General features: G+C 37.1%; 2 protein-coding genes across 3 annotated transcripts in view; both read left to right on the plus strand.

Moving 5' to 3' along the window:
* Nucleotides 1–256: 256 nt before the first annotated feature.
* On the plus strand, nt 257–22,277 carry ehmt2 (euchromatic histone lysine methyltransferase 2). 2 transcript variants are annotated; one of them, XM_039665809.2, is made up of 28 exons: nt 257–355; nt 799–838; nt 1,399–1,494; nt 2,667–2,836; nt 2,918–2,993; nt 3,079–3,152; nt 3,770–3,940; nt 4,012–4,065; nt 5,484–5,607; nt 5,682–5,777; nt 6,219–6,352; nt 6,884–7,027; nt 8,003–8,292; nt 8,431–8,670; nt 9,617–9,699; nt 9,820–9,926; nt 11,375–11,497; nt 11,579–11,680; nt 11,749–11,853; nt 12,223–12,377; nt 15,339–15,506; nt 16,205–16,367; nt 17,214–17,291; nt 17,378–17,493; nt 17,964–18,050; nt 18,160–18,238; nt 20,045–20,220; nt 21,740–22,277. In XM_039665809.2, exons 1-28 carry the CDS (start codon nt 329–331, stop codon nt 21,918–21,920), a joined length of 3,459 nt encoding a protein of 1,152 aa, XP_039521743.2. In that variant the 5' UTR covers nt 257–328; the 3' UTR covers nt 21,921–22,277. The 2 variants fall into 2 exon arrangements, with proteins under 2 accessions (XP_039521743.2, XP_039521745.2); XM_039665811.2 differs by having other exon boundaries at nt 258–355; nt 16,205–16,349.
* A 2,471-nt stretch (nt 22,278–24,748) lies between these two features.
* The window catches only part of slc44a4 (solute carrier family 44 member 4), an 83,207-nt gene continuing 82,107 nt past the window's right edge, over nt 24,749–25,848 (plus strand). The window contains exon 1 of the mRNA XM_089122988.1: nt 24,749–25,022. Within this exon, the coding sequence (XP_088979114.1) occupies nt 24,974–25,022 (49 nt within the window). The 5' untranslated portion in view covers nt 24,749–24,973. The remainder of the gene's footprint in view (nt 25,023–25,848) is intronic.

Below are 25,848 nucleotides of genomic sequence, written 5' to 3' on the forward strand. Positions count from 1 at the left end.
TATAGACCGAAGCCCAGAAGTGTAAACAGGAAACGAAGACCATTTAGATTAATTTTTAATTTTTTGTGCGTTTTGGAAACGCGCGTTTGTGTGTAAAAGTGTCACACGAATAAATTGATTTTATTGAAACGTGTTCGTTGTTTAATAAACTTCTGACGTGAGGAAACATTCCGTGATAACACTTTATAGAAACGAGAAACAAATCGCAAAGTCTTACATAAATTATTGTGTAAATAAAAAGTAGTATTTGAATGAATGAACCAGACTTTTATGTTAGCAAAAGTGGCGGGTGCGCGCGCTCCGGTTCCCCTCAAGCGCATCCGGCAACATGTCGGCAGCTGAGCGCGCGCTCGAGGTGAGAAACACAACACACAATAAAACACACATTTACATGTGCATGCGTAATTACAGTCGTGCATCTGCACAATTAAGGTTGTGTTATGAATGTGTATTCCCTAATGGAGGATATAACTACGCTTTCATTCAATGGTTTCCACATGCTGCGTCTGTTGCAGCATCTAACGTTAGTGTTTGTGTTTAGTCCATCACTGTAACGTGCACACATTCTGTGATTAATTGCACATCTGCATTGATCCTGTCAGCTGTTGTTTACATAAACGGTGTTATATTTTTAGTGCTGCTAAAATATGCATGTGAAGTTTATGACCTCTGATTATCAGTTAATTTGCAATCAAAACACAATCACAACAGAAGGGTTTTGTAAGCTAGAACCCGTCTGTGTGGATATTGATGAGTATAAGTCATGTTTAACAGTGTGATTTGTTGGTTTTCCTCCAGACCCCATCAGATGAGAGCTCTCCTCAATCCAAGCATGAAGGTGAGGCTGTCACTCCTTTAAATCAGTGTTTCATTAGTAGAGATGCGCAGTATATATCTGTGATTGGACACTATTTTCTGTATTAGCATTAGTTTGATTAGGCAGCAGATTATACCAGGCCTTCAAACAGGTTTCACAGTTCACACAGCACACATTTAGATCTGTCCAAATGGCTGATTTTACCATTTTATTGTACAATTGTACAGGTGTATATCATCGGACATTAAAGGGATTTTTCAAAAATGAAAATTTTCTCATCATTTACTCACTATGAAGTTGTTTCTTCTGCTGGACACACACTCACTCGCACACACTCAAAAACATACTCACATCCTCAATTACTCTCATTCACACTCACTCACACACACATTTTTATATGAGAAATAAAAAAGGCTTCAGGATTTCTATAATTTATGCTGCACATTATCACATCTTTATGGGAAATTCAAGATTAAAGCATTTGAAGTAAAAATTATTCTAAAAAGAGTCTAAATTGTTTAAATAATAATAGCTAATATTCCTGGATCTGCTCTGTTGTAATGGTGTTTGTGTCCTGTTAGCAGATCCGGCTCCTCCTGTAAAGGGAAAACCCATGGATGATCTGACGGGACGTCCGGATGAAGCGCGACCTGTCGCGTCCACTAAAACACACACAGGTGAGTCGTGCACGGGTGCTGATCACACACACACTGGGCTGCTTTACGCGACAGTCTTCGGATACATCCAAAATCACATATTTCCCTACTATATAGTAAACCGTATTTGACTGCCATTCAGTAATGAATGAATTGTGTTGAAACTAGTTCGCACAACTCAATTTTTATGAGTAACTAACTTAAAAACATGTATCACTTTTGATGTTCTTACTTTGTAATTTACTTTCTTCCATATATTAGGGGGTCAGTTAGTGCACCTGCTGCCATCTACAGGTTATAATGGTAATTGCATCTTATTTTTTTTAAGGAAGGAATCATTTTATTCCATAACTCATATTTGATCATCAAAATGACATATTTAAAGTTTTTTCTTGAAAAAAAATATGTTCTTCAGGTTTAAAATAGCTTGAGTGTAACTCGACACCCTCGCCTCATTTAGTATGCACGGTTCTATGAATATGCAAATGAGCCCCGCCTCCACTCAGAGATCCACTGGTTGACGAACACGCGTTGATCTGATTGGTTACAAGGTGGTTTGTGACGTCAGAAACACCAAAGCGTGTGTTTGAGACTGTCTTTGGTTCACTGCAGTTTTAAGGAGGAAATACTCAGCAATGCTGTCCACTTATCAACGCACACATGGAAAAAAGCGTATTAAACACACCACATACACACATAAACAACATTAAAGAGATACTCCACTTTTTTTGGACAACTCCCCCAGAGTTTTACCGTTTTCGAATCCATACAGCCGATTTTCTGATATTAGACATATTTATTATATTATATTTATTATAATAAAATCAGTAACCAGACCGTTTCTGGTCCCATTGACTTCTATAGTAGGAAAAAAATCCGTTTTGGGCGCCTGAAAAATTGTGAAAACCGGTTTCAAAGTGCAAGTTTTTGAAAACGATCCCAAACGAACCTCTGAAGACGATGGAGTCATGCTAATGCGTATTACGTGTTCAGTCTACAGTGTTTCGTCGCCATCTAGTGGCCCGACAGCAGAATACAGCCGTTTTGGTGAACGAGGATGGCGTCGTCCTACAGTACGTGGAAATCTCAAAGGAAAAACGTCTCAGTTTTTAGCTAACGTTGTTGTGTAGACGAAGCGTAACGAGCCGTGAAACCCCAGACAGATAATGAGTGAGTTGTGTGTCTCTCCACAGGCAGTAAAAGCTCGTCTCCCTCCACCTCGTCGCCAGCGTCTGGCCGAGCGAAGATGAGCGTCTGTGGCCCTGGCAGTAAGACGGCTCCTTCATCCTCTCTGTCTTCAGCCAGTCCTCCACCTAAAGTCCACCGCGCGCGCAAGACCATGAACAGACCTCCCTTCCCGCAGGTTCTTGCTATGAACACACATTCACGGAGAAATCACGTAGATTTATTAATAAAATGATAATCCTCTTGTGTTTCTGAGCAGATTAAGTCTATAGAGTCGCTGGCACACGCTACGCCTGAGAACAGCACGAGCGGCGGGAAGGCAGACGCGGACGCAGGTCATAAATCTGGCATGATCATATTCATGTGTCGTTGATTCGGACGTGTGAATAGTTGCAGGAGTGTTTCTCTCTGTGTGTGTAGTTGTGAAGAAGCGTAAAGTGTGTGTGGAGTCGGATGCAGGAACTCCTGAGAAAGTGGCGCGGCCGCAGACGGAGGTGAGAGTGTGTGTGTGTGACTTTCTGACATGGTTGGTTAATTTGTGCTCTAAAACACAACGTGAGGCAGATATAATGTTTAATGTATATAATGTTTCCACGTAACGGCTGGAATGGATCGTTGATTTTATAAAATGATAATAGCAATATGAATAATAAAAAAATCTATTTTATTCTATTGTGCTCAGATTTTATGGTATTTAGTGTAATATTAGCATATAAATATATACTAGGGCTCTGCAAAAATTAATTGCGATTAATCGCATCCAAAATAAAAGTCTGTGTTTTCATAATATATTTGTGTGTGCTGTATATAATTATTTTGTATATATAAATACACACACATGCAGGTATATATTTAAGAAAAGGTGTTGTATATAAATAAATAATCTATTTATATAAATATAAATATTTTATATGTGAATATATACAGAATTTAAGCGCAAATAATTCTTAAATATATTCATGCATGCATAGGTATTTATATATACAAAATAATTATATACAGCACACACAAATGTATTATGTAAACACAGACTTTTATTTTGGATGCGATTAATCGCAATTAATTTTTGCACAGCCCTGTGTATGGATACCTGAGTGTTTGTTTTCCCCAGCCTCCTCTGACGGCGTCTCCAGGGATGGGGAAGGTGGAGCCGGTCGCCACGGCAACTAAAGAGCATCCCAGTGGTTGGCTGGAGGATCTGGACGAAGAGGCGGATGAGGAAGATTTCCACCTGCTCTACAACAGTTACTCTGGAGACGATCTGATTTACTCGGACAGCAAGGTGAGTCACATGATCACAGGGACCCATCCATCGCTGCTGAGATCTGACACTCTCGTGCTCTTATTTTGTAGTCAGATGATGGGATGGCAGAAGAGGCGCTGGAGGCGGGGCATCTGTCGGATCATGTGAGTGACCCTTACTTTCACACAGTTTCTGGATGTTTGAAACAGATGCAAGAGCAGGATTATGGAAACCTCGAAATATAAGGGAATAAAATGTGAATTCCAGGCCTGAGAAAGTCATGGAAATGTAACCAAAAAATAAAAAAATAATAAACGTAAAAAAAATAAATAAAAAGTATTTTTTATTATAATTTTTTTTTAATTCAAACCTAAACAAGTCATGGGAATTAAAAAAGAAAACATCTAATAAATTAGGTTTTAAATATATCATTTTTAAAAGTAAAATAATAAAACTTCTTAAATAAAAAAAGGAAGTGAAAACATATTTTATTGAAATTTAAAAAGTCATGGAAATTAAAAAAAAGAAAAATACTAATAAATTAGGCCTTAAATTTCATTTAAAAAATGAAATATTAAAACATTTATATATATATATATATATATATATATATATATATATATATATATGGTATAAATTAAGCCTAAAAATATAATAAAAACTGCTAATAAATGAGGCATTAACTGTAATAAACAAATATATAAAATGTCTAGAAAATTTCAAATAAAAAATTAATTATTACAATATATATATATATATATATATATATATATATATATATATATATATATATATATATTTGTATAGAATGTATTTATATTTGTATTTATATATTTGTCAGGTGAATAATAAGGCCTTATTGTCTGGAGTTAAATGTGTAATTGTTGTAAAATATATACAATCATTTTCCAATAATCTTGAATGCCTGGAAAAATTTGATGGTTTTTTTTTGTATGTGTGGAAAACTCATTACAATTAATTTGTCAAAATATGTGAACTCTAAATAAAAAAAGAAATTGTACACAATATTGACAGAATATTTTTATGCATGTAATTATAAAAGCTTCTTGCAAGTGAAGATATTAAGACACAAGTATTGTAATTTTACTAATGCGACATATAACAATTAATATACTTATGAAATATTTATTTTATTTTACAGTGCAGTTGTAAAACATTAACAAATATAGAAAAAATATGCATACACACATATATACATATGAAGAGTTCAGATGCAAAAGCCTCTAAGTGCCATTTGAAATTTTCTTCTAAAATGGTCATTTTTATCAAGCTTGTATATTTAAGTTCAGTGATTTCACTTAAGTGGCAATGATAATTACCTATTAATTGTTATTCAAGTGAAATTACTGAACTTAAATATACAAGTTTGATAAAAATCATCATTAAAGAAGAAAATTTCAAATGGCATTTAGAGGCTTTTGCATCTGAACTCTTCATATATTCCATTGTTTACTTATAAACGGACATAAGAAGCAACAGTATCAACTGATGCTGATAAGATCAGTTGTTTGCTGGTTAATGAAGTGTGAAGGTAATGTGTGTGTGTGTGTGTGTGTGTCAGAGCTCGGGATCCGATCAGCCCCTCGCTTATAAGAAACCAGATAGAGACGAGACGCCCTGGAAGCGTCAGGGGAAGGGGAAAGGGCGAGAGAGACCCCCCGCTGCAGAGCCCGAGGCAGAGAAAGGTGAGACACACACACACTTGAGGATGATGACGAGTGTGTGTGTGTGGATGTGAGCAGCTGTGTGTGTTCGACAGGTGAATCTGCGTCTGCAGCGGCCGAATACACTGAGGTTCCTCTGGACTCGCTGGACATCTCGGCCGCCCACAGCCTCTCTCTCTCTCCAGACGCAGGTGTGTGTCCTCACACACTCCCATCAATCACTGCTTCTAGTAAAGCAGTCTCTTCTGCTCACCAGGGCTGCGTTTATTTGATCAAGCATGCAGTAAAAATTCGGATGAAATTTCGGTGAATATACGTTAAAATGTAATTTATTCATGCCAACAAAAATCAATTTTCAGCATCAGTAAATTTTCTCACAATATTACAGTTTTGTACAATATTACAATGTTAAATTGTAAAATTTCACTGTTTTTTCTGTATTTTTGAGCCGTTGAGTAAATCAATTAAAAAAAAAAATCACTTTTTATTTTTTTTATAAATCTTTTATTGTTTTTAAATCATTTGAATTGGTATTGTGCATAACTCAGATGTGCTGTAATATAGCTCGCCTCGCATTGTGCTGCATTTATGGGCAAATCATTGAAAAATAAAGCCTGTGTGTGTGTGTGCAGACGGGAGTGACGCAGAAACGGAGCGTCTGGAGGAGCTTCCTCTGTGCAGCTGTCGGATGGAGGCGCCGCGGGTCGACGGGTTCAGCTCTCGCTCCGGCCGGACCTGCATGGCCATCGAGAGCATCAACGGAGAGGTGAGCCGGGGTTAAAGGTCGCACGTATTATCCAGGAGCCTTTGACAGGGCACACAACAATACACATTTCAATCTGAAGCAAAAAATAGCAGACAAAAACACTGTGTGTGAAAGTTAACATTGTAATGAGGAAAAGAACTACAATCCCACAATGCATTGCAATGATTTTTATCAAATATTTAAAAATATTATTTATCTATCAATTTGTAATATCTTAACTAGTGCTTTCTCACATCTAACATAACAGTTTGTAAATAAAAGCTGCTTTGAAATGCGTATTGTGAAAACTAAAGCGCTATAAAAATAAATGTGAATTGAATATATATTAGTAAATAAAAAGTAATGCAGACTGGTGGCTTCAACAAAAGCACACGCCATCATTTTAAAACCTCACATTTCTTTAAGCGCTTGTAAGTTATCAGTAAAATGGCTAAATAAGCAGGTTTGTGTGTAAATGCTGCTTGTATAGATAGACAGATTTGTGTAGGGTGAGTGTGTGCAGCGTAACTAAAGCCGCTCTGTGTGTTTCAGCTGGTGGGCTGCACCAATGTGATCGTGAAGGGGGAGACGATGCGGCCGTCCAGCCGCGTGTCTCTGGTGGTGTTGTGCGAGACGCACCGCTCACACATGGTCAAACACCACTGCTGTCCCGGCTGCGGATACTTCTGCCTCTCCGTGAGTGTCCCGCACCGCACACATCTTCTTCTAGCTATCAAGGAGTAGTTCACTTTTAAAAACAACTTTTGCTGATAATTTACTCACCCCCATGTCATCCAAGATGTCCATGTCTTTCTTTCTTCAGTCGAAAAGAAATGAAGGTTTTTGATGAAAACATTCCAGGATTTTTCTCCATATAATGGACTTCAATGGGGACCAAACGGTTCAAGGTCCAAAAGACAGTTTCAGTGCAAACTACAAACTGTTCAAAGGGCTTTAAACGATTCCAGACGATGAATAAGGGTCTTATCAAGCGAAACGATCGCTCATTTAATAAATAAATAACAAAGTTTAAGTTTTATAAGCTCAAATGCTCGCCTTGCTCTGTTCTGTGGTGCGTGTTCGTGACTCTCCTGTTCGAACTCGTTCATTTTTTCAAGTCATTTGATTAATTCAACGAACGAAATGACTCGAAAAAAATTCATAAAAAATATCTATTCTAATTTTCCGTTTTATGATTTTAGTAATTATTAGCTTTTTATGGGGGAAAAGTCTAACCTAAAGCTCAAATGAAAAAAGAAATACATTTATACATTTTTATTTATTTCTAGATACAACTATTTATTTATTTGTTTTTATATATTTGTTTGATTAGTATTATTTATTTTATATATTTTATTTGTATTGGTAGTTTCTGTATGTATTTATTACTTTTTTTAATGATTTAAAAAAAATAATTCAATAATGAATTATTTTTTAGTAATGATTTTATCTTGTAATTATGTATTTATTTACATTTGAAGTATTTTGTGTGTGTGTGTGTGTGTGTGTGTGTGTGTATAAATATATATACACACACATATATATATATATATATATATATGTGTATATGTATGTATAAATATATTAAATTTAATATATAAAATTTTCATCACCTTACTTACATAAAATACAAAAGCTCTTCGTCCTCCTCACACTCTTCTCCCGGCGCAGGGAACGTTTCTGGAGTGCTGTCCCGACGTCCGCATCGCTCACCGGTTCCACCGAGGCTGTGTGTCGGTGCTGGGCAGTGGGCGGAGCCGTGGAGGAGTGGGCGTCGGCCTGTTGTTCTGTCCTCACTGTGGGGAAGATGCTTCAGAGGCGCGTGAGGTCATCATTCCCCCCACAGCGCCCTCTACAGGCTCCAGTGTGTCGTCCACCACCGCCACCCCCTCCCTGCTCCCGGCGGCACTCGAGGCCACGGCGCGCGCGCTCAACGACAAGAGGAGCGGAGAGCCCGTCAAGTGAGTGCTCTCTTTATTTTCCTCTGTTCTCACACTTTTTTCTGTTCTTTGATTGTAAAAATGGAGTTTTTCAAATAAAATAATTTCACATGAACAAATATTGGATTGAAAACTGTCTTTGCTGTCTGGTTTACACAGTGCGAGGATGCGCTGTCGTGGAGATGTAAGAAATGGGGTGGAGCTTCAACCTCAGCCAGCCAATGAGACTCCAGGAGGGGGCGGGGTGGAGGATGTGGTTGCCCTCGGCGACGGTGGTGTTGACAGTGTGGGACCGTCGCTCGTCTTACCCAATGGGAAGCCAGTCTCTCCCAGCGCACTTCCGCCTGGAGACAAGAGGGCGGCGCTACAGAGAGCCATTCTCACACAGGACACCGAGAGGTGACCACATTCATACATTAAATATATATTATATTTAAAATAGTTATTAAATAAATATATATATATATATATATATATATATATGTATCCAATATTAACCAATATATAAATATATATATTTCATATTATTTATATTTGATTTTATTTATTTACATTTAATTATAATGTTTATATAATTATATCAGTCTAAACAAATTAAGAAATTCAAATACATAATTTTACATATTTTTTTAAAATAAATACAGTCCAATTAAAATGCTTAGTAATAATTAATTAAATAACAAAAAGTCTAAATTAAAATGTATCATTTTGAAATAATGAAATAATTCAATTATAAAAATGCTAAATTAAAATACGTTATTAAAAAAAACAATTGAAACAAAATACTTAATCATAACGAATTAAATCATAAAAATGCTAAATCTGCTTTGTAATGAAAAAAATATTGAAATAAAATACTAAATGAAATATATAATAATTCATTAAATTATGAACATGCAAAATGAAAACATAATTTTAATATAAAAAAAATAAAAAGACACTTGGCAATAATGAATTAAATCATAAAATGCACACAATTAAAATGTATCATTTTAAAATAAAACAAAATGAAAACATAAATGAAAATGTATAATTTTAATATAAAAACATTCAAAATAAAATACTTTGTAACCAATTATTTATATCCTAAAAATGCAAAATTACAATACATAATTTTGAAATAAAACCAATCAAAATAAAATACTTATAATTAATTAAATCATAAAAATGCACAATTAAAATACATAATTTTAGAATAAAATAAATAAAAAATAAAACATTTTGTAATAATTAAATAATAAATATGCAAAATTTAAATATACTGTGCAGAATGGATGCCACTCTTAACACAGTGGGGCTGAATGTCATCGTCATGTGATCTGTTTGGCTCTTTCTGGTTGGTCAGGAGGAAGAAGCTGCGGTTTCATCCACGTCAGCTCTATCCCGCAGCCAAACAGGGTGAAGCTCAGCGAGTTCTGCTCATGCTCAGTACGTACCTGTGAACCCTGTGTCCATGTCTTACACACACCTGTGAACCCGTGTCCATGTCTCACACACACCTGTTCAGCTGCATCATCAGCGCTGATGTTGTCTCTGTGTGTCCGTCAGTGGAGGGCATCGACCCGTCGTATCAGTCGGACTCTCAGAACCGACGCTGTGCTCTTCATGCTGCGGCTCAGAGAGGATTTCTGGAGGTGTGTTACCTGCTCGTACAGGTGAGATCTGCTGCACGTCAGCGACTCCTGAACATCCACTGCACGCTAACATTCACATTCATCAGATGGGGATGATTCTGGAAATCAGGGTATAACACTCTGGGCTCGGCGGTATGGCTGGTGATACCAGCTCACTTTTTGACTATATACTTTATAAAGACAATTATGGAAAAATCTATGGACAACAGCCATTTGTCAAAAGTCTTGTGGACACATATTTAGTATGTTTTTTGTGGCCTTATTGCAGAAACTTTCATTTTTAGTTTTTTCAATAACCACGCATAAACAATATTCTCTCAAAAATACAAACATGTACATACATGTTGCTCACATATTATGGTAGCCCTGTTTGTGCTAAATAGTGTAATTTCACCTGTGCCATTAATATGTTTATAAGCAACTAAAAAAAAAAAATTACAAATGTCAGGGCATGTCAAAACACCTTGGTCCCCAGAGGGTTTATAAAAAGCTAATCATTACTTAAAGGTGCATTTAGAAGGATCTGTTCACAGAAATGCAATATACATAACTATGTTTTCAGTGATGTGTAAAAACCTTACATAATGAACCGTTATGTTTTTATTACCTTAGAATGATTGTTTTTATTTAAAATGACGTATTTTAATTTAGCATTTTTTTCTAAGCATTGCTTTTATTTTAAAATGATGGATTTTAATTTAGCAATTTTATTCTCTTATTTTTGGTTTGGGTTTTATTTTGATTGCTCTTATTTAAATAGAAAATTGAATATTTTTTAAATAACAACAATTAAAATACAAGCCTTTCTAAACATTAAACCATAAAATGTAAACTTAAAATACTTAACTTAAAAAACAAAGTAATAATTAATTAAATCGTAAAAATGGAAAAATGAATTATTTTAAAAAAGAGCAATCAAAATAAAACCCTTACTAAAAATAATAAAATACAATATTTTATAATCAAAACAATACTTATAAAAACAATAAAACAATGCTAAATTAAAATATAACTTTAAAATAATTTCAAAATATGTAATTTAATTAATTTTTAAAATTTAATTTGTAAGGGTCTTATTTTTTCATACCTCTTATTTAAAACTTTTCTCCATTTTTATGATTTACTTGTTTTAAATAAGGAGTATGAATAGAATTACTAAAAATGAAATCATAAAAATGAAAAAATACATCAATTTAAAATGGAAACAATCAAATTAAATCTCTTACTAAAATAAAACAATGTCAAATATAAATAAAATAAAACAATCAAAATAAAACCCTAGAAATATATGAAATCTTTACTTGCTTACCTGCACGTGACCATTAAACGACACAAGAGAAGCATGAACATGTAAATACAATAATGTTGTTAAATTATTGAAATATTAACTTGCTGTGTTGTTGGACTTGTCTCGGTTTGTATCTGAGGGAATTTTTCATTGAAACTCCTCCTTTTGTGATGTGTTTTAGGCAGGCGCTAAGGTGGACGCCCAAGATAAGACCCTGCGGACCCCTCTGTTAGAGGCCATAGTGAACAATCATGTGGAGGTGGTGAAATACCTGATCCAGAGCGGAGCCTGCGTCTATCATGCAGTGAGACACACACACACACACACACACACACACACACACACACTGGTGAATGAGAGTTGTTGATGTGTGTTTGGTGTCCAGGAAGAGGACGGCTCCACAGGCCTCCATCACGCTGCTAAACTGGGGAACCTGGAGGTGGTGCTGCTGTTGCTGAGCACTGGACAGGTGGATCTGAACGCACAGGTGTGTATCTGAGCGCTTTAGCCCGTCTCGTGCTGCAGTGTGTGTGACATCAGCTGTGTGTGTTTCAGGACAGCGGCGGCTGGACGCCAGTCATCTGGGCCGCAGAACATCGACACATAGACGTGATCCGAGCTCTGCTCAACAGAGGAGCTGACGTCACACTCCGGGACAAGGCCAGTCTCTTACACACACACACACACACACACACACACACACACACACACGGGGTATATTTAAATATACATTGATGTATATTTAGAACATGTTTTCCAAGCGCTGATCATTGTAGCCAATCACAGACAACATATCAGATGAGCGTGTGAGCACAACAGCCAATCAGGTGTTTACAATCCCGCTCATCAGCGCCCAAAGCGTCACTCTTTAATTTCAGGACCGACTTGGTGCCGAAGTCGGTTCTTTTAAATTGTTTTTCACCACTGGGGGACTTTAAGACTTCATCTAACTCATTTAATAGGATAAAACAGGGTTTTTGTCATGATTGAGTGTGTGTGTGTGTGTGTGTGTCCTCCCTCCGTCTGCAGGAGATGAATGTGTGTCTGCACTGGGCCTCGTTCGCGGGCAGCGCTGAGATCGCAGAGCTGGTTCTGAACGCCGGCTGTCCGCTGTCGTGTGTTAACCTTCACGGAGACACGCCGCTACACATCGCCGCGCGCGAGAGCTTTACCGACTGTGTCACGTACGTCTCACACACGCACACACACACACACACATGATGAGTCCAGGCTTAGGAGCCCAGTATTATGCCTGATCTAAAGCTGCTCTCGCGATTCTTAATGTAATCAATCAAACTTTAAATATTGTTATAATAATACATTTTCATCCTGATTATTTATATAGTTAAAGTGCGTGTTTGGTATGTTGTGCGACATTGTTAATTGTTAAGCAATAAGGCAAAATATATATTTTTGTAATTACTAGCATGTCATGTTTCTTAAACAGAAGTATGCTTGTATCATATTTTTATGATAATGATGAGTGAACTGCTTGTGATTTAAATCTCAGTCTAAAAATATTAAATCACCCGGACGCTGTGGAAATCGGCCTTTCGATTGACAAAACATCAATAGCAAAAATATCGTAGATGCTGAAAAAAATGTTAGCGTTAATCATTTCGTATAGATGTATGCTACACTAATATCTAATCTAACGAGATGTTTAATTTCACAATCTATAGCTTCAGTTATATACTATTATTTTCTAAAAAAAACAAGTAAATACACATTAACGATCGTTATAACGTAGTTCACGATAATATAGTGATTTCGTCTGATAAAATCAGGCACTAAAGCGATTACCCATAAAACGAGCTTTGAACCAATCGGATTGCTTGGGTCCTTCTAATCTTAGGACCCAACCAATCCATTATTATATAAGTCGGGGTTTTTTTAGTTAGATTAGATTTTAGCGTAGCATACAGCTATCTGAAATGATTAGCGATAATGTTTTTTCAGCATCTACGATATTTTTGCTATTGATATTTTGTCTATTGAAAGGCCAAATTTCACAGCTAAGGATGATTTAATATTTTTAGAGTGAGATTTAAATTACAAGTTCACAAGCAGTACTTTTAGCAATTTCGTTCTCCAATCATGATCATAAAAAATATGATGCATACAGAAGCCCTGAACCACAACGTAAAAAAAAAACCCTGTAAAAAAATCGAGCATTTCGAGATGAAAGTCGAAATGTTTCGACTTTAATCTCGTAATTTTTCGACTTTAATCTCGTAATGTTTCGACTTTAATCTCGAAATGTTTCGACTTAAATCTCGAAATGTTTCGACTTTAATCTCGAAATGTTTCGACTTTAATCTCGTAATGTTTCGACTTTAATCTCGTAATGTTTCGACTAGGGGTGCAACGGTACAGATAGCCCACGGTACGGTCCGTACCTCGGTTTTTGGGCCACGGTCTCGGTTCGGTTTCGGTACATGTTTTGTGCAGAAAGAGACTGCTATTTCATCCCAAAAATATGTTTTATTTTTCTTATATGCATTAACATAATGTCACAGTAGGAAGAACATCAATGTGTATGGAATAAATTAACACTCTATAGTCTGTACTGAACAGAACTAAGTAATACAACCTCTTCAACTACCACTTATAAAATACAAAATGTAAACAAACACACTTTAGAATATTCAAGTGGATCCCAATTCCAAACCTTGATAACTGGTATATAAAGTGATCAATGTGAAAGAAAAAGTTCACTTAACAAACATAAATTAGCTTGTGGTTTGAATAAAAAGAGCCGAGCAAAATAATATAATAAAAAAAACTTTCAGGATACAAAGTGCAATGTTATTTACTCATCCACTATTGAGAGATTCTTGTGCAAAAAGATACTGCAGTCAAACGTTTGACTGGGTTTGCGTTATGCATCCACTAGATGTGCTGGGAATGTAGCGAGTGCGCGGAGCCGGAGGTGAGGCGTTTATTTAGTAAGCGTGAGCGCGCTGGGGCGGGCACAACGTACATTCGCAGCCTGACTCATATATTCAATGTGCGGCGGCTCGCTGCAGCAACGGCTCGCTGTTTTGAATGAGACGACCCGGTACTGTGAACGGGGAGCGGTTTTTTGAACATCTGTGACGCGCGAGCAGCGCCGTGTGACAAAGCGGGCATATGCTGGACACGAGCGCGAGTTCGCGGGCGAATTTAATAACGCGGAGCGTTGTTAACTAATTCCATATATAAGGCGATCCGGATTATAAGGCACACTGTCGTTTTTTGAGAAGATTAAAGGCTTTTAAGTGCACCTTATAGTGCGGAAAATACGGGAAAAGGATCAGCACGAACTCTATGGCAAAACCGAAGTCCCGCGGGACACGAGGGTAGATTGTCCCGTGCAAGGCTGACCGAACGGTCCGGGATTTTACCGTGTACCGTTGCATCCCTAGTTTCGACTTTAATCTCGTAATGTTTCGACTTTAATCTCGAAATGTTTCGACTTCTCGTAATGTTTCGACTTTAATCTCGTAATGTTTCGACTTTAATCTCGTAATGTTTCGACTTTAATCTCGTAATGTTTCGACTTTAATCTCGTAATGTTTCGACTTTAATCTCGTAATGTTTCGACTTTAATCTCGAAATGTTTCGACTTTAATCTCAAAATGTTTCGACTTTAATCTCGAAATGTTTCGACTTTAATCTCGAAATGTTTCGACTTTAATCTCGAAATGTTTCGACTTTAATCTCGTAATGTTTCGACTTTAATCTCGTAATGTTTCGACTTTAATCTCGAAATGTTTCGACTTTAATCTCGAAATGTTTCGACTTTAATCTCGAAATGTTTCGACTTTAATCTCGAAATGTTTCGACTTTAATCTCGTAATGTTTCGACTTTAATCTCGTAATGTTTCGACTTTAATCTCGTAATGTTTCGACTTTAATCTCGTAATGTTTCGACTTTAATCTCGAAATGCTAGATTTTTTTTTTTAACAATCTCACAAAATATGCCTAAAAATGCACTTTAAAACTATATAAATTATCAGGATAAAACTAAAAGATTATTACATGAATTAAAGGGGTTTGATTACATTAAGAATCTCGAGAACAGCTTTCAATCAGGCATAATACTGGGCTCCTAAACTGGCACTTGTGTTTCTGTGCCACACACTCCGTGTCTGTGCTTCAGGCTGTTTCTCTCTCGCGGCGCCGACATCGACGTCGTGAACAAGGAGGGCGACACACCGCTCTCGCTGGCGCGCAGTGACACGGCCGTCTGGGTGGCGCTGCAGATCAACCGCAAGCTGCGGCGCGGAGTGGCCAATCGCGTCGTCCGCACCGAGAGGATCATATGCAGGTCAGTGTGTGTGTGTGTGTCTCCAGCATGAGTCACAAAAACAATACATTGTATGGGTCAAAATGATCGATTTTTCTTTTATTCCAAAAATCCAAGTAAAGATCATGTTCCATATATCGTAAATATGTGCTTTTGTCATTTTTATTATAAAATAGTTAAAGTTAATTATATAATTAATCCAGTTGTTTAAATATTTCTATTGAATTTATCCATGTTTTAGTTTCTCTTAGTACTTCAAATTATTTATTTCAGTTAGTTGCCATGGAAACATTTCTAATTTTGTTATAATTTATATACCATTTAACGCTTTGAATGAGCTATTTATTTATTTGTATTCATTTTGTTTTTTGTTTTTATTATTAGTTTATAAATGGTTTTAAAATTACATAATAATAAAAAATTACATAATAAACACAATAAAAAAAATTACATAATAAGTATACATTTTTAATTAAAAAATGTATGTATATACAGTATCTTTAAGTTGTTTTTTATTTAAATTTTTAGTAATTGTAAAACTTTTAAAATAAAATTATTTTAGTTGCCAAGGCAACATTCCAAATTTCCATTTGTTTCGACATCTAATGTTTTTATATTTCATTAGTGATATTTAGTTTTAATTATTAAAAGCTATTTTCTATAGTTTTAGTGCACACTAACGTCATGTTTTTGTGCGTGTCTGGTGTGTGTGTGTGTAGTGATGTGGCTCAGGGTTATGAGAACGTCCCTATCCCGTGTGTTAACGGTGTGGACGACGAAGGCTGTCCGTCAGACTACAAATACATCGCAGAGAACTGTGAAACGTCCACCATGAACATCGACCGCAACATCACACACCTGCAGGTGCCACTCAACACTACAGTAAATACACAACACACACACACAGACACAGCTTTGATCACAGGAATACTTTACTATATATTCACACACAACACAAATGATTTAGATTGTAATAATATTTCACATTTTGTTGTATTTTTGATCAAATAAATGCAGCTTTGGTGAGGACTCTTTCAGAAACATTATTCTTCCTGACCCCAAACAACAATAATGAACATTTGAAATCATGTAATATCCCCACACATTTTGTTTTGATTGATGATGCAAATGAATCATTGAATCACCTATATGAACTGATTCAGTGGAATAGTCTGTTCAAAGAATTCGCTCAAATGTAATTATAATCCGGACTGTTTCTCGACTCTTTTAACGACTGAACCAACCAAAAAATAATAATTTGTTCTCATAAATTTACAGACATATTACTCAACTCAACTCAACTCAACTTTTATTTATAAAAGCACTTTCAAAACCATTAAAATGGACCAAAGTGCTGTCCACAGGCAGTAAATAATACACAGAGAAATAAAATTAAATCAAGACATGACACCCAGATAATCAACCCACAAATCGCTCACAGTTCTCGGACCTACTCAAATGCCAAAAGCTTGATGAAATAAATAAGTCTTCAAATCCTTTCAAAAATGTCCGAATAAAATATTATTTAATAATATTATTAAATAAATGAATGTGAAAACCTTTAGTGATCAAATAAAAAGCTTTATAATTTAAGTGTTATGTCACCAGCAAAGGCTTTGACAATATTGTGTATCACTCAGCTCTCATATTTGTCTTGTGTGTTGACAGCTGGTTTTCTCGATGTTTGATGTGTGTGTGTGTGTGTGTGTGTGTGTGTGTGTGTTCCAGCACTGCAGCTGCACGGACGATTGCTCCTCCAGTAACTGTCTCTGTGGGCAGCTCAGCATCCGCTGCTGGTACGACAAGGTAAGACATCGCCCCATCTCCACGAGAAGCTCTGAAACTCTGATCTGAGGCCTGTGTAACGCCACGTGTGTGTGTGTGTCCTGCAGGATCAGCGTCTTCTCCAGGAGTTTAATAAAATCGAGCCGCCCCTGATCTTCGAGTGTAACATGGCCTGTTCCTGCCACAAAACCTGCAAGAACCGAGTGGTTCAAGCCGGCATCAAGTGAGTTGTGTTCACAATAAATGTGCTGTATTGAAATGTTTTGCATGTCAAATGAACCTCAGAGAGGCGCTTTTGCATAAGCTGGTCGTTAGAAACACCTGTGGGTCAAGTTTGATCAAGTTTAAGGCCATTAAAAGTGTTAAACGCTGTGGTCTACATTTTAAAAAACGGATCGAGATATGACTCATATGAGATTAAACCCTAATCAATGTTGTGTTTGTGTCAAACATGCAAACCCGTGGCGTTTCTAGTGCGCAGTTGCGTTGTTTACAGGTGTTGAGCACTATATTTCTGCTCTTCTATAAGCACCACCTACTGGCGGAAATTAGAATTGCATTTTCATTCAGGTGCTTTTTCCAGGAAGGCTCATATTGCCGAACTGTTTCAAACTCCCAAACGAACCGCTTTGGCCTGATTTTGTTGTAAACTGTACGTTCTCCCCTTTAAGAGCCGTGGTCTGTGTGTTTCAGGGTGCGTCTGCAGCTCTACCGCACGGAGAAGATGGGATGGGGCGTCCGAGCGCTTCAAGATATTCCTCAAGGCAGTTTCATCTGCGAGTGAGTGGATGCGTGCAACGCCTCAAGTGTCTTTAAGAGCGTAAAGCAAACCTGGGTTATTCTCCTCCTCGTCTGGAGTTAATTCTGCTGTAATGTTGTGTTTCTGCAGGTATGTCGGCGAGCTGATCTCGGACGCTGAAGCAGACGTGAGGGAGGATGATTCGTACCTGTTTGACCTGGATAACAAGGTTTCCTGACACTGATTTCAGTTCATTCTGAAGGCCTGTTTACTAGAGGAGTGTCACTGACACAAATTTGCATTGACACTCCCGAGCTCACTCAAATCTCAGCCTCTCGCTTGTTTATAGTCTTGCAAAACTATAATCACACCGCTCTATATAAAATTGAATGTGTCCAACTTTATCTGCACAACTTTTTATCTCACAATTGTGAGATATGGAGTCAGAATTGTGAGAAATAGTCGCAATTGTGAGATATAAAGTAAATTCTGAGAAATAAAGTCGCAAATGGGAGATATAAAATCTCAATTCTGAGAAATAAAGTCGCAACTGCGAGATATAAAATCTCAATTCTGAGAAATAAAGTTGCAATTGCGAGATATAGTCTCAATTCTGAGAAATAAAGTCGCAATTGCGAGATATAAATTCGCAATTCTGAGAAATGAAGTCGCAATTCTGAGAAATAAAGTTGCAATTGCGAGATATAAAGTCTCAATTCTGAGAAATAAAGTTGCAATTGCGAGATATAAATTCGCAATTCTGAGAAATAAAAGTCGCAATTGCGAGATATAAAATCGTAATTCTGTGAAATAAGGTTGCAATTGCGAGATATAAAATCGCAATTCTGAGAAATAAAGTTGCAATTGCGAGATATAAAATCGTAATTCTGTGAAATAAAGTTGCAATTTTGAGATATAAAGTCGCAATTCTGAGAAATAAAAGTCGCAATTGCGAGATATAAATTCGCAGTTCTGAGAAATAAAGTCTCTATTCTGAGAAATAAAGTTGCAATTGCGAAATATAAATTCGCAATTCTGAGAAATAAAGTCACAATTGCGAGATATAAAATCGTAATTCTGTGAAATAAAGTTGCAATTGCGAGAAATAAATTCGCAATTCTGAGAAATAAAAGTCGCAATTGCGAGATATAAAATCGTAATTCTGTGAAATAAAGTTGCAATTGCGAGATATAAATTCGCAGTTCTGAGAAATAAAGTCTCAATTCTGAGAAATAAAGTTGCAATTGCGAAATATAAATTCGCAATTCTGAGAAATAAAGTCACAATTGCGAGATATAAAATCGTAATTCTGTGAAATAAAGTTGCAATTGCGAGATATAAAATCGCAATTCTGTAAAATAAAGTTGCAATTGCGAGATATAAAGTCGCAATTATGAGAAATAAAAGTCGCAATTGCGAGATATAAATTCGCAATTCTGAGAAATAAAGTCGCAATTCTGAGAAATAAAAGTCGCAATTGTGAGAAATAAAAGTCGCAATTGTGAGAAATAAAGTCGCAATTGTGAGAAATAAAGTCGCAATTGTGAGAAATAAAGTCGCAGTTGTGAGGTGTGCATGATATATCAGCAACCATATCGGTATCATATTTAATTTTTAATAATATCATTATCGGCCCGATAAGAAAATTTGGCTGATATAGTAAAGCCGATACAATGGTTTATTTCCTTCAGCTGACACACCCCAGATGCGCACTGTTCAACATGATGCTTGAAATATGTTTTATTTTTTTAGTATGGAAAGTTGTCCATGGGAGTGTAAAATTAATTTGAGTTATGTTGAAGTGTTTGGGACATGTCTTTTAATAATGAGACTTTTGTTTGTGTAATGAGCCTCTCAAAAATTATATAAAAATGTGGATTTAGATCTATCGGCCTATATATCGGTTATCGGCTTTCAAATATTATCGGTTATCAATAATGGCCGAATTTTTCACATCGATGCACCGCTATTTATTTGAGCTTCACTTCCGAGATGTTTTATTAGCGTGGTTAACCGACACCCCTGTGTTTCGCAGGACGGGGAAGTGTACTGTATCGATGCCCGATACTATGGGAACATCAGCCGCTTTATAAACCACCTGTGCGACCCCAACATCATCCCTGTGCGCGTGTTCATGCTTCACCAAGACCTGCGCTTCCCTCGCATCGCCTTCTTCAGCTCCAGGGACATCTTCACGGGACAGGAACTGGGGTGAGAGTGTGTGTGGGATCTTGTTTACACTGCAGGTCTTTGCTCAATTCAGATTTTTTTTTGCCTATATCCAAGTTATAAGTATATAAGTTTAGCGGTGTAATGATACCCTCATGTCACGATACGATATTATTGCGAATCGATACTCCAAGACATATAGTAAAGGGTTAACAGAAAGTGTACTGTTGACTAAAGTGCTAAATTTGATATTACATTGTGTGTAAACTAATCATCTTTGACTTATGAATAACAATATTCATGATTCTGAAGCTGAAAATAATGAGTTAGTGTAGATGAATGTTCTTGAACTCTTTCACTGACTAGATATATTTAAAATATCTGAAGTGTCATCAGACCATTGGCAATAAGGTTCATTAGTTAACGTATTATCAACTAACATGACCTAAACATGAGCAATACATTTGTTACGTTATTTATTAATCTTTGTTAACGTTAGTTAATAAAAATCCAGATTTGTTCAAGATAGTTCACAGTGCATTACAGGATTTTAATAAAGTATTAGTAAATGTTGAAATTAATATAAACTAAAATTAATAAATGCTGAAGAAGTGCAGTTCATGTTAACTAAAGTGTTAGCGGTATGTTTGCTAGGGCTGGGTATTGAGACAAATTTCACAGTTCGATTCGATTTCGATTCAATATCGATTATTTTGGATATCAGTTACAATAAATGGCAAATTTTCTGAAGGGAATCAAATCTCTTAACTAATGCTGTAAACTAGTTGTAGCCTATAGACTTCATTAGCCTAATATGAAGGTAATAATTAACTGTTTTGTAGCTATACAAACACTTAAATTACACTTTTATTTATTTTTATAATAAGAAGATTATATGAAATTTAAATGGTGGCTGTCATAAGAACTTGCCAGATTTATTCAAATATGCATTAAATATTGAAGAACATTAAGATTATAATGCATATGTAATATGGTGTATATATTTAGAGTTATTTTTTCTAGCTGACTAACGAGTTGATGTGGGTTTTCTGAGGTAAATATGATGATGACATTGATTACAAGCTGTTTAACTGACGTCTTTCCACGGTTGAAACGCTGATTGAGCGAATCAATGTGACATGATCCAGATTTGGATAAGTTGTACTCTATCTTTAACACACTTTCAGATGCTCATTCATGTTTATTTGGCGCTGTGACTGGTATTATTAAGCCGGAAGAGAGATCAGCGCTGCTGCTTCTCCAGAGCGATCTCACGCCACAGCGACAAAACGCTATTTATGTTTTCGAATTTCTAAAGAAAATGGACGTAATTAGAAAATTGAGACTTTGTTTCATATCAATAGTAACAAAGGACAAAGATTATTGCGATTTTTTTTTTGATGCGCGCAGCCGCGATACAACGTCCCATTCATTCAAATGAAACAGGATGACTAATCGATTCTTGAGATTTAAGAATCGATATCGGTTCGTAAAAATGAGAATCGATTAATATCGAGAAATCGATATTTATTACCCAGCCCTAATGTTTGCTGTCTAACAGGTTTGATTACGGCGATCGTTTCTGGGACATCAAGAGCAAGTACTTCACCTGTCAGTGCGGCTCGGAGAAATGCAAACACTCAGCGGAGGCCATCGCGCTGGAGCAGAACCGGCTGTCCCGGCTGGAGATGTGTGCAGACTCGGGCACTGACGCCGGTCTCTCGGTGTTAGCACACTCGTAAAGACACCGCGTGTGTGTGACACATGGACGGCTCTCAAACGTCTGCATCTGCAAACGATTCATTTAATGAATTGTTAGGACACTCGTGACGACAGATGGACAGTTCTCAGACAGAGACGTGTGCTTGTGTGTTTGCATCTACACTTGATTCATTTCTTGCATCGGACACAGTTCAGCATCAGCCAATGACTTTCCACGACTCCACCAGGAAGACGCGCTCAACACACGGCTCGCATCGGGAGGGGGAAAGTCACAAAAAAAACATGATTTTATCACAGTCATCTGATCACTAATACTCCGTTTTTCATTAAATACCACAAGCTTTTTTTGTATGTGTAGTTGTTTTAATAAATACTGTTTTGATACAGAAATGTCTTATACTTTTTGTTGCTCTCGTCATAAAAGATTCCTCCAGCGATGTGAAATCGCTTTCAACAATTTACCATCGTAGTCAAATGCAGTAGTTCGGTCTTTATTGCTGGACTTTTACTACTGTAAAATCATCAATTATCATGTGAAGTGGGACCATCCCGGCTAACAAACGCATGTCCTGAGAACTGTTTTTGTGTTTTTTTCAGTAGCACCTCATTGCAGTACACGAGATCCAGGGGGCGGAGTTGGATCCACATCTAAGGGGTGGAGATGGGTGGGATTTGGGGTGGGGTTAGGGATCAGGGGGCGGAGATGGATAGGATTAGGGGTGGAGTTAGGGATCGGGGGTGGAGATGGGAAGGATTAGGGGTGGGGTTATGGATCAGGGGGCGGAGATGGATAGGATTAGGGGTGGAGTTAGGGATCGGGGGTGGAGATGGGAAGGATTAGGGGTGGGGTTATGGATCAGGGGCGGATATGGGTAGGTTTAGGGGTGGGGTTAGGGATCAGAGGCGGAGATTTGTAGGATTAGGGGGGGGGTTAGGGAACAGGGGCGGATATGGGTAGGATTAGGGGTGGGGTTATGGATCAGGGGCGGAGATGGGTAAGGTTAGGGATCAGGGGGCGGAGATGGGTAGGATTAGGGGTGGGGTTAGGGAACAGGGGCGGAGATGGGTAGGATTAGGGGTGGGGTTATGGATCAGGGGCGGAGATGGGTAAGGTTAGGGATCAGGGGGCGGAGATGGGTAGGATTAGGGGTGGGGTTAGGGAACAGGGGCGGAGATGGGTAGGATTAGGGGTGGGGTTATGGATCAGGGGCGGAGATGGGTAAGGTTGGGGATCAGGGGGCGGAGGTGGGTAGGATTAGGGGTGGGGTTATGGATCAGGGGCGGAGATGGGTAGGGTTAGGGATCAGGGGGCGGAGATGGGTAGGAATAGGGGTGGGGTTAGGGATCAGGGGGCGGAGATGGATAGGATTAGGGGTGGGGTTAGGGATCAGGGGGCGGAGATGGGTAGGATTAGGGGTGGGGTTAGGGATCAGGGGGCAGAGATGGGAAAGAAAAAGAAACCTGTCCCAGAATCAACAACACAACCACGGTTTCAATGAAAATCACTTTTCTGTTGAAGTTAGAATGGCATCAATTCGAAAAGTAACAAAGTATAACCGAACTAATAATAGAAATAGGGGGGAATAGCTTAAGGAGAGGGCATGGCCAACACAAATAACTAACCGAGAAACCTCTTTATATTACCTAAAAAAGATTAATAAATAAACTCTCCGCTCTCTCCCTGTCTAACAGTTAACAGGACAAAATCAGGGTTACAAACATAAACAGCATCCTCACCCTACATTTCTCAAACCATAGAGAAATAAAGATACTGAGCAGACAAACTACATACAGGAGAAATGGAGCACATAAGGAACGCAAATCAAGACGAACACGTTTAGTTCTCTTTCTGTTACGAAACACAAACACCTGAGGGGCCTTTACTATTCACAGGCCCGGTTCAACGAAGAGAAAGTTGGAAAAATGAAGACTAAATGCTTTTTAGTTTTTGTTGTGATTGTAACAGTTGCAGATAGAAACGGTTTATAAAAAGACTTTATTAAGAGGCAAATATTTAATAACGTAAATATGTGTAAATAGCATCACTATAAAAGGAAGCTATTGCTATGGAATTCATGTAAATATAAGGAATCTATTTTTAAATGCACATAATAGCCGCTGCCTAAAAAAATCCCTGGAATTGTAGATGGTGTTTTATGGAAAGTGTGTTCAGATATTTTATATTCTTCCTCCATGCGCTGACCTAAATTTTCAGCCTTTAAGTGTGTCAGTACAGATACATGAGTCATGACTGATAAGAGTCAGTATAGCCTATAGAGGAATCAACAACTCAAGGTTACCAGTCTTTAATTATGCTGAAATGAGGCTAATGATAAAATAATATTGCAAACAGAAACTGTGCCAGTTGTACTTTATAATTCTTTTGTTTAACGAGTTAGGCTATCTATAATATTGGTAATAATATAGATTACACATGGTTAAATGTGAATAATGTACAGCGTTTTCATAGTGTGTTACATTAAGCAAAATTTCGAAACTTTCAAACCAAGCAGCTTTACTTGTTCAGGAGAACCACTGAACAAGATGCGAAATCGTTCGTGTTCATGCGAGATTACCGATCGAATATTCGCCGAGCGAACAACAGTAAACGTGACCGCTCCTTTATACAGGGAGGGACACTTTATTATTTATTTATTTTATTACGTAGGCTATGTTCTATTATTATTTGAATTTGATTATGTATGCGTCACTATACTAAAGATCTATCAAAAATATACGAGTGTTTTATTTAAAACGTCGTTAATAGTTGACAAAAATATAGTTTAACAGAAAAACCTGAACTCTCGCTTTTCTCCACAAGTTTCTGAATACCACCGGTAGAGGACGCGTGCGCGTGCGCGCATGCAGGTGAGCCAGAGGTGCGCGCAGCGGCAGGTGTCGTGTGTCGTCATCAAACACAGTGCTTAGTTACTCTCTAAAGATTTACAGACAAACATCAGCTCTGAAACTAAACCCGCGCGCCGAGACTGGCTGTATCGCGTCAGATGCAGTGAAACGGCTCGACTTCATTCACACGGTTGCTACTTTAAACAAATGAACGCAAAGTGAAAAGATGGGCGGAAAAAAACGAGAGGAAGAAGAGCAAAACAACTCGGAGTATGGTAAGACAGTTTCTGAATGCGACAATTGTCACTATGGGTGTATTTCTGTGGACAGTTCGAGCATTTCTCTGGAGAATAATGCTATGATACAACAGACTGATCATTTCATGCGTGTTTGAGAGTTTCGATATTTGTCCTATAATCAAATATGATAGACAGTGCACGTGATGTGTTATATTTCATTTGTTCACTCGATCTGGCGTCTTCCTCATGTTGAAAAATGATAGTAAATCATATCAGGGAATTCAACAGTTGTGTGTTAAAGCCTGGAAATTAAGCAAATGAAAATATTAAGTTAATCACCAACAATAATAATAAACTAAAATCTTTAAAAGTCGTGTAAATTTCTATTGTGAATCCATAATATTTGTTTCTACTTTTCCTGAGCTCTAAAATATTCCTGAATATATAGCTATAGGCCTATATAAACAACTAAAAATAGAATTTTGCCGAGACTTTTAAAGATTTTTATTTAATGTATTTATTTCTAGACTTAAAAATAACAGTTGTTGAATATGTCGTGTTTTTGTGGAATATATGAAGAGTTCAGATGCAAAAGCTTCTAAATGCCATTTGAAATTTTATACTTTAATGATGATTTTTTTTATCAAACTTGTATATTTAAGTTCAGTAATTTCACTTAAATAACAATTAATAGGTAATTATCATTGCCATTTAAGTGAAATTACTGAACTTAAATATACAAGCTTGATAAAAATGATCATTCTAGAAGAAAATTTCAAATGGCACTTAGAGGCTTTTGCATCTGAACTCTTCATATATATATATATATATATATATATATATATATATATATATATATATA

This window comes from Pimephales promelas, chromosome 18 (genome assembly GCF_988280905.1).
Source record: "Pimephales promelas chromosome 18, fPimPro1.hap1.1, whole genome shotgun sequence".
Classification (NCBI taxonomy): domain Eukaryota; kingdom Metazoa; phylum Chordata; class Actinopteri; order Cypriniformes; family Leuciscidae; genus Pimephales; species Pimephales promelas.

What these genes read in the sequence shown, in the direction of transcription:
- ehmt2 (XM_039665809.2), top strand. Translation starts at nt 329, where the DNA reads ATGTCGGCAGCTGAGCGCGCGCTCGAG. An exon ending in TGGCGCGGCCGCAGACGGAG is followed by an intron (nt 3,153 to 3,769) that starts GTGAGAGTGTGT and finishes TGTTTTCCCCAG; the next exon opens with CCTCCTCTGACGGCGTCTCC. An exon ending in AGGAGCGGAGAGCCCGTCAA is followed by an intron (nt 8,293 to 8,430) that starts GTGAGTGCTCTC and finishes TGGTTTACACAG; the next exon opens with TGCGAGGATGCGCTGTCGTG.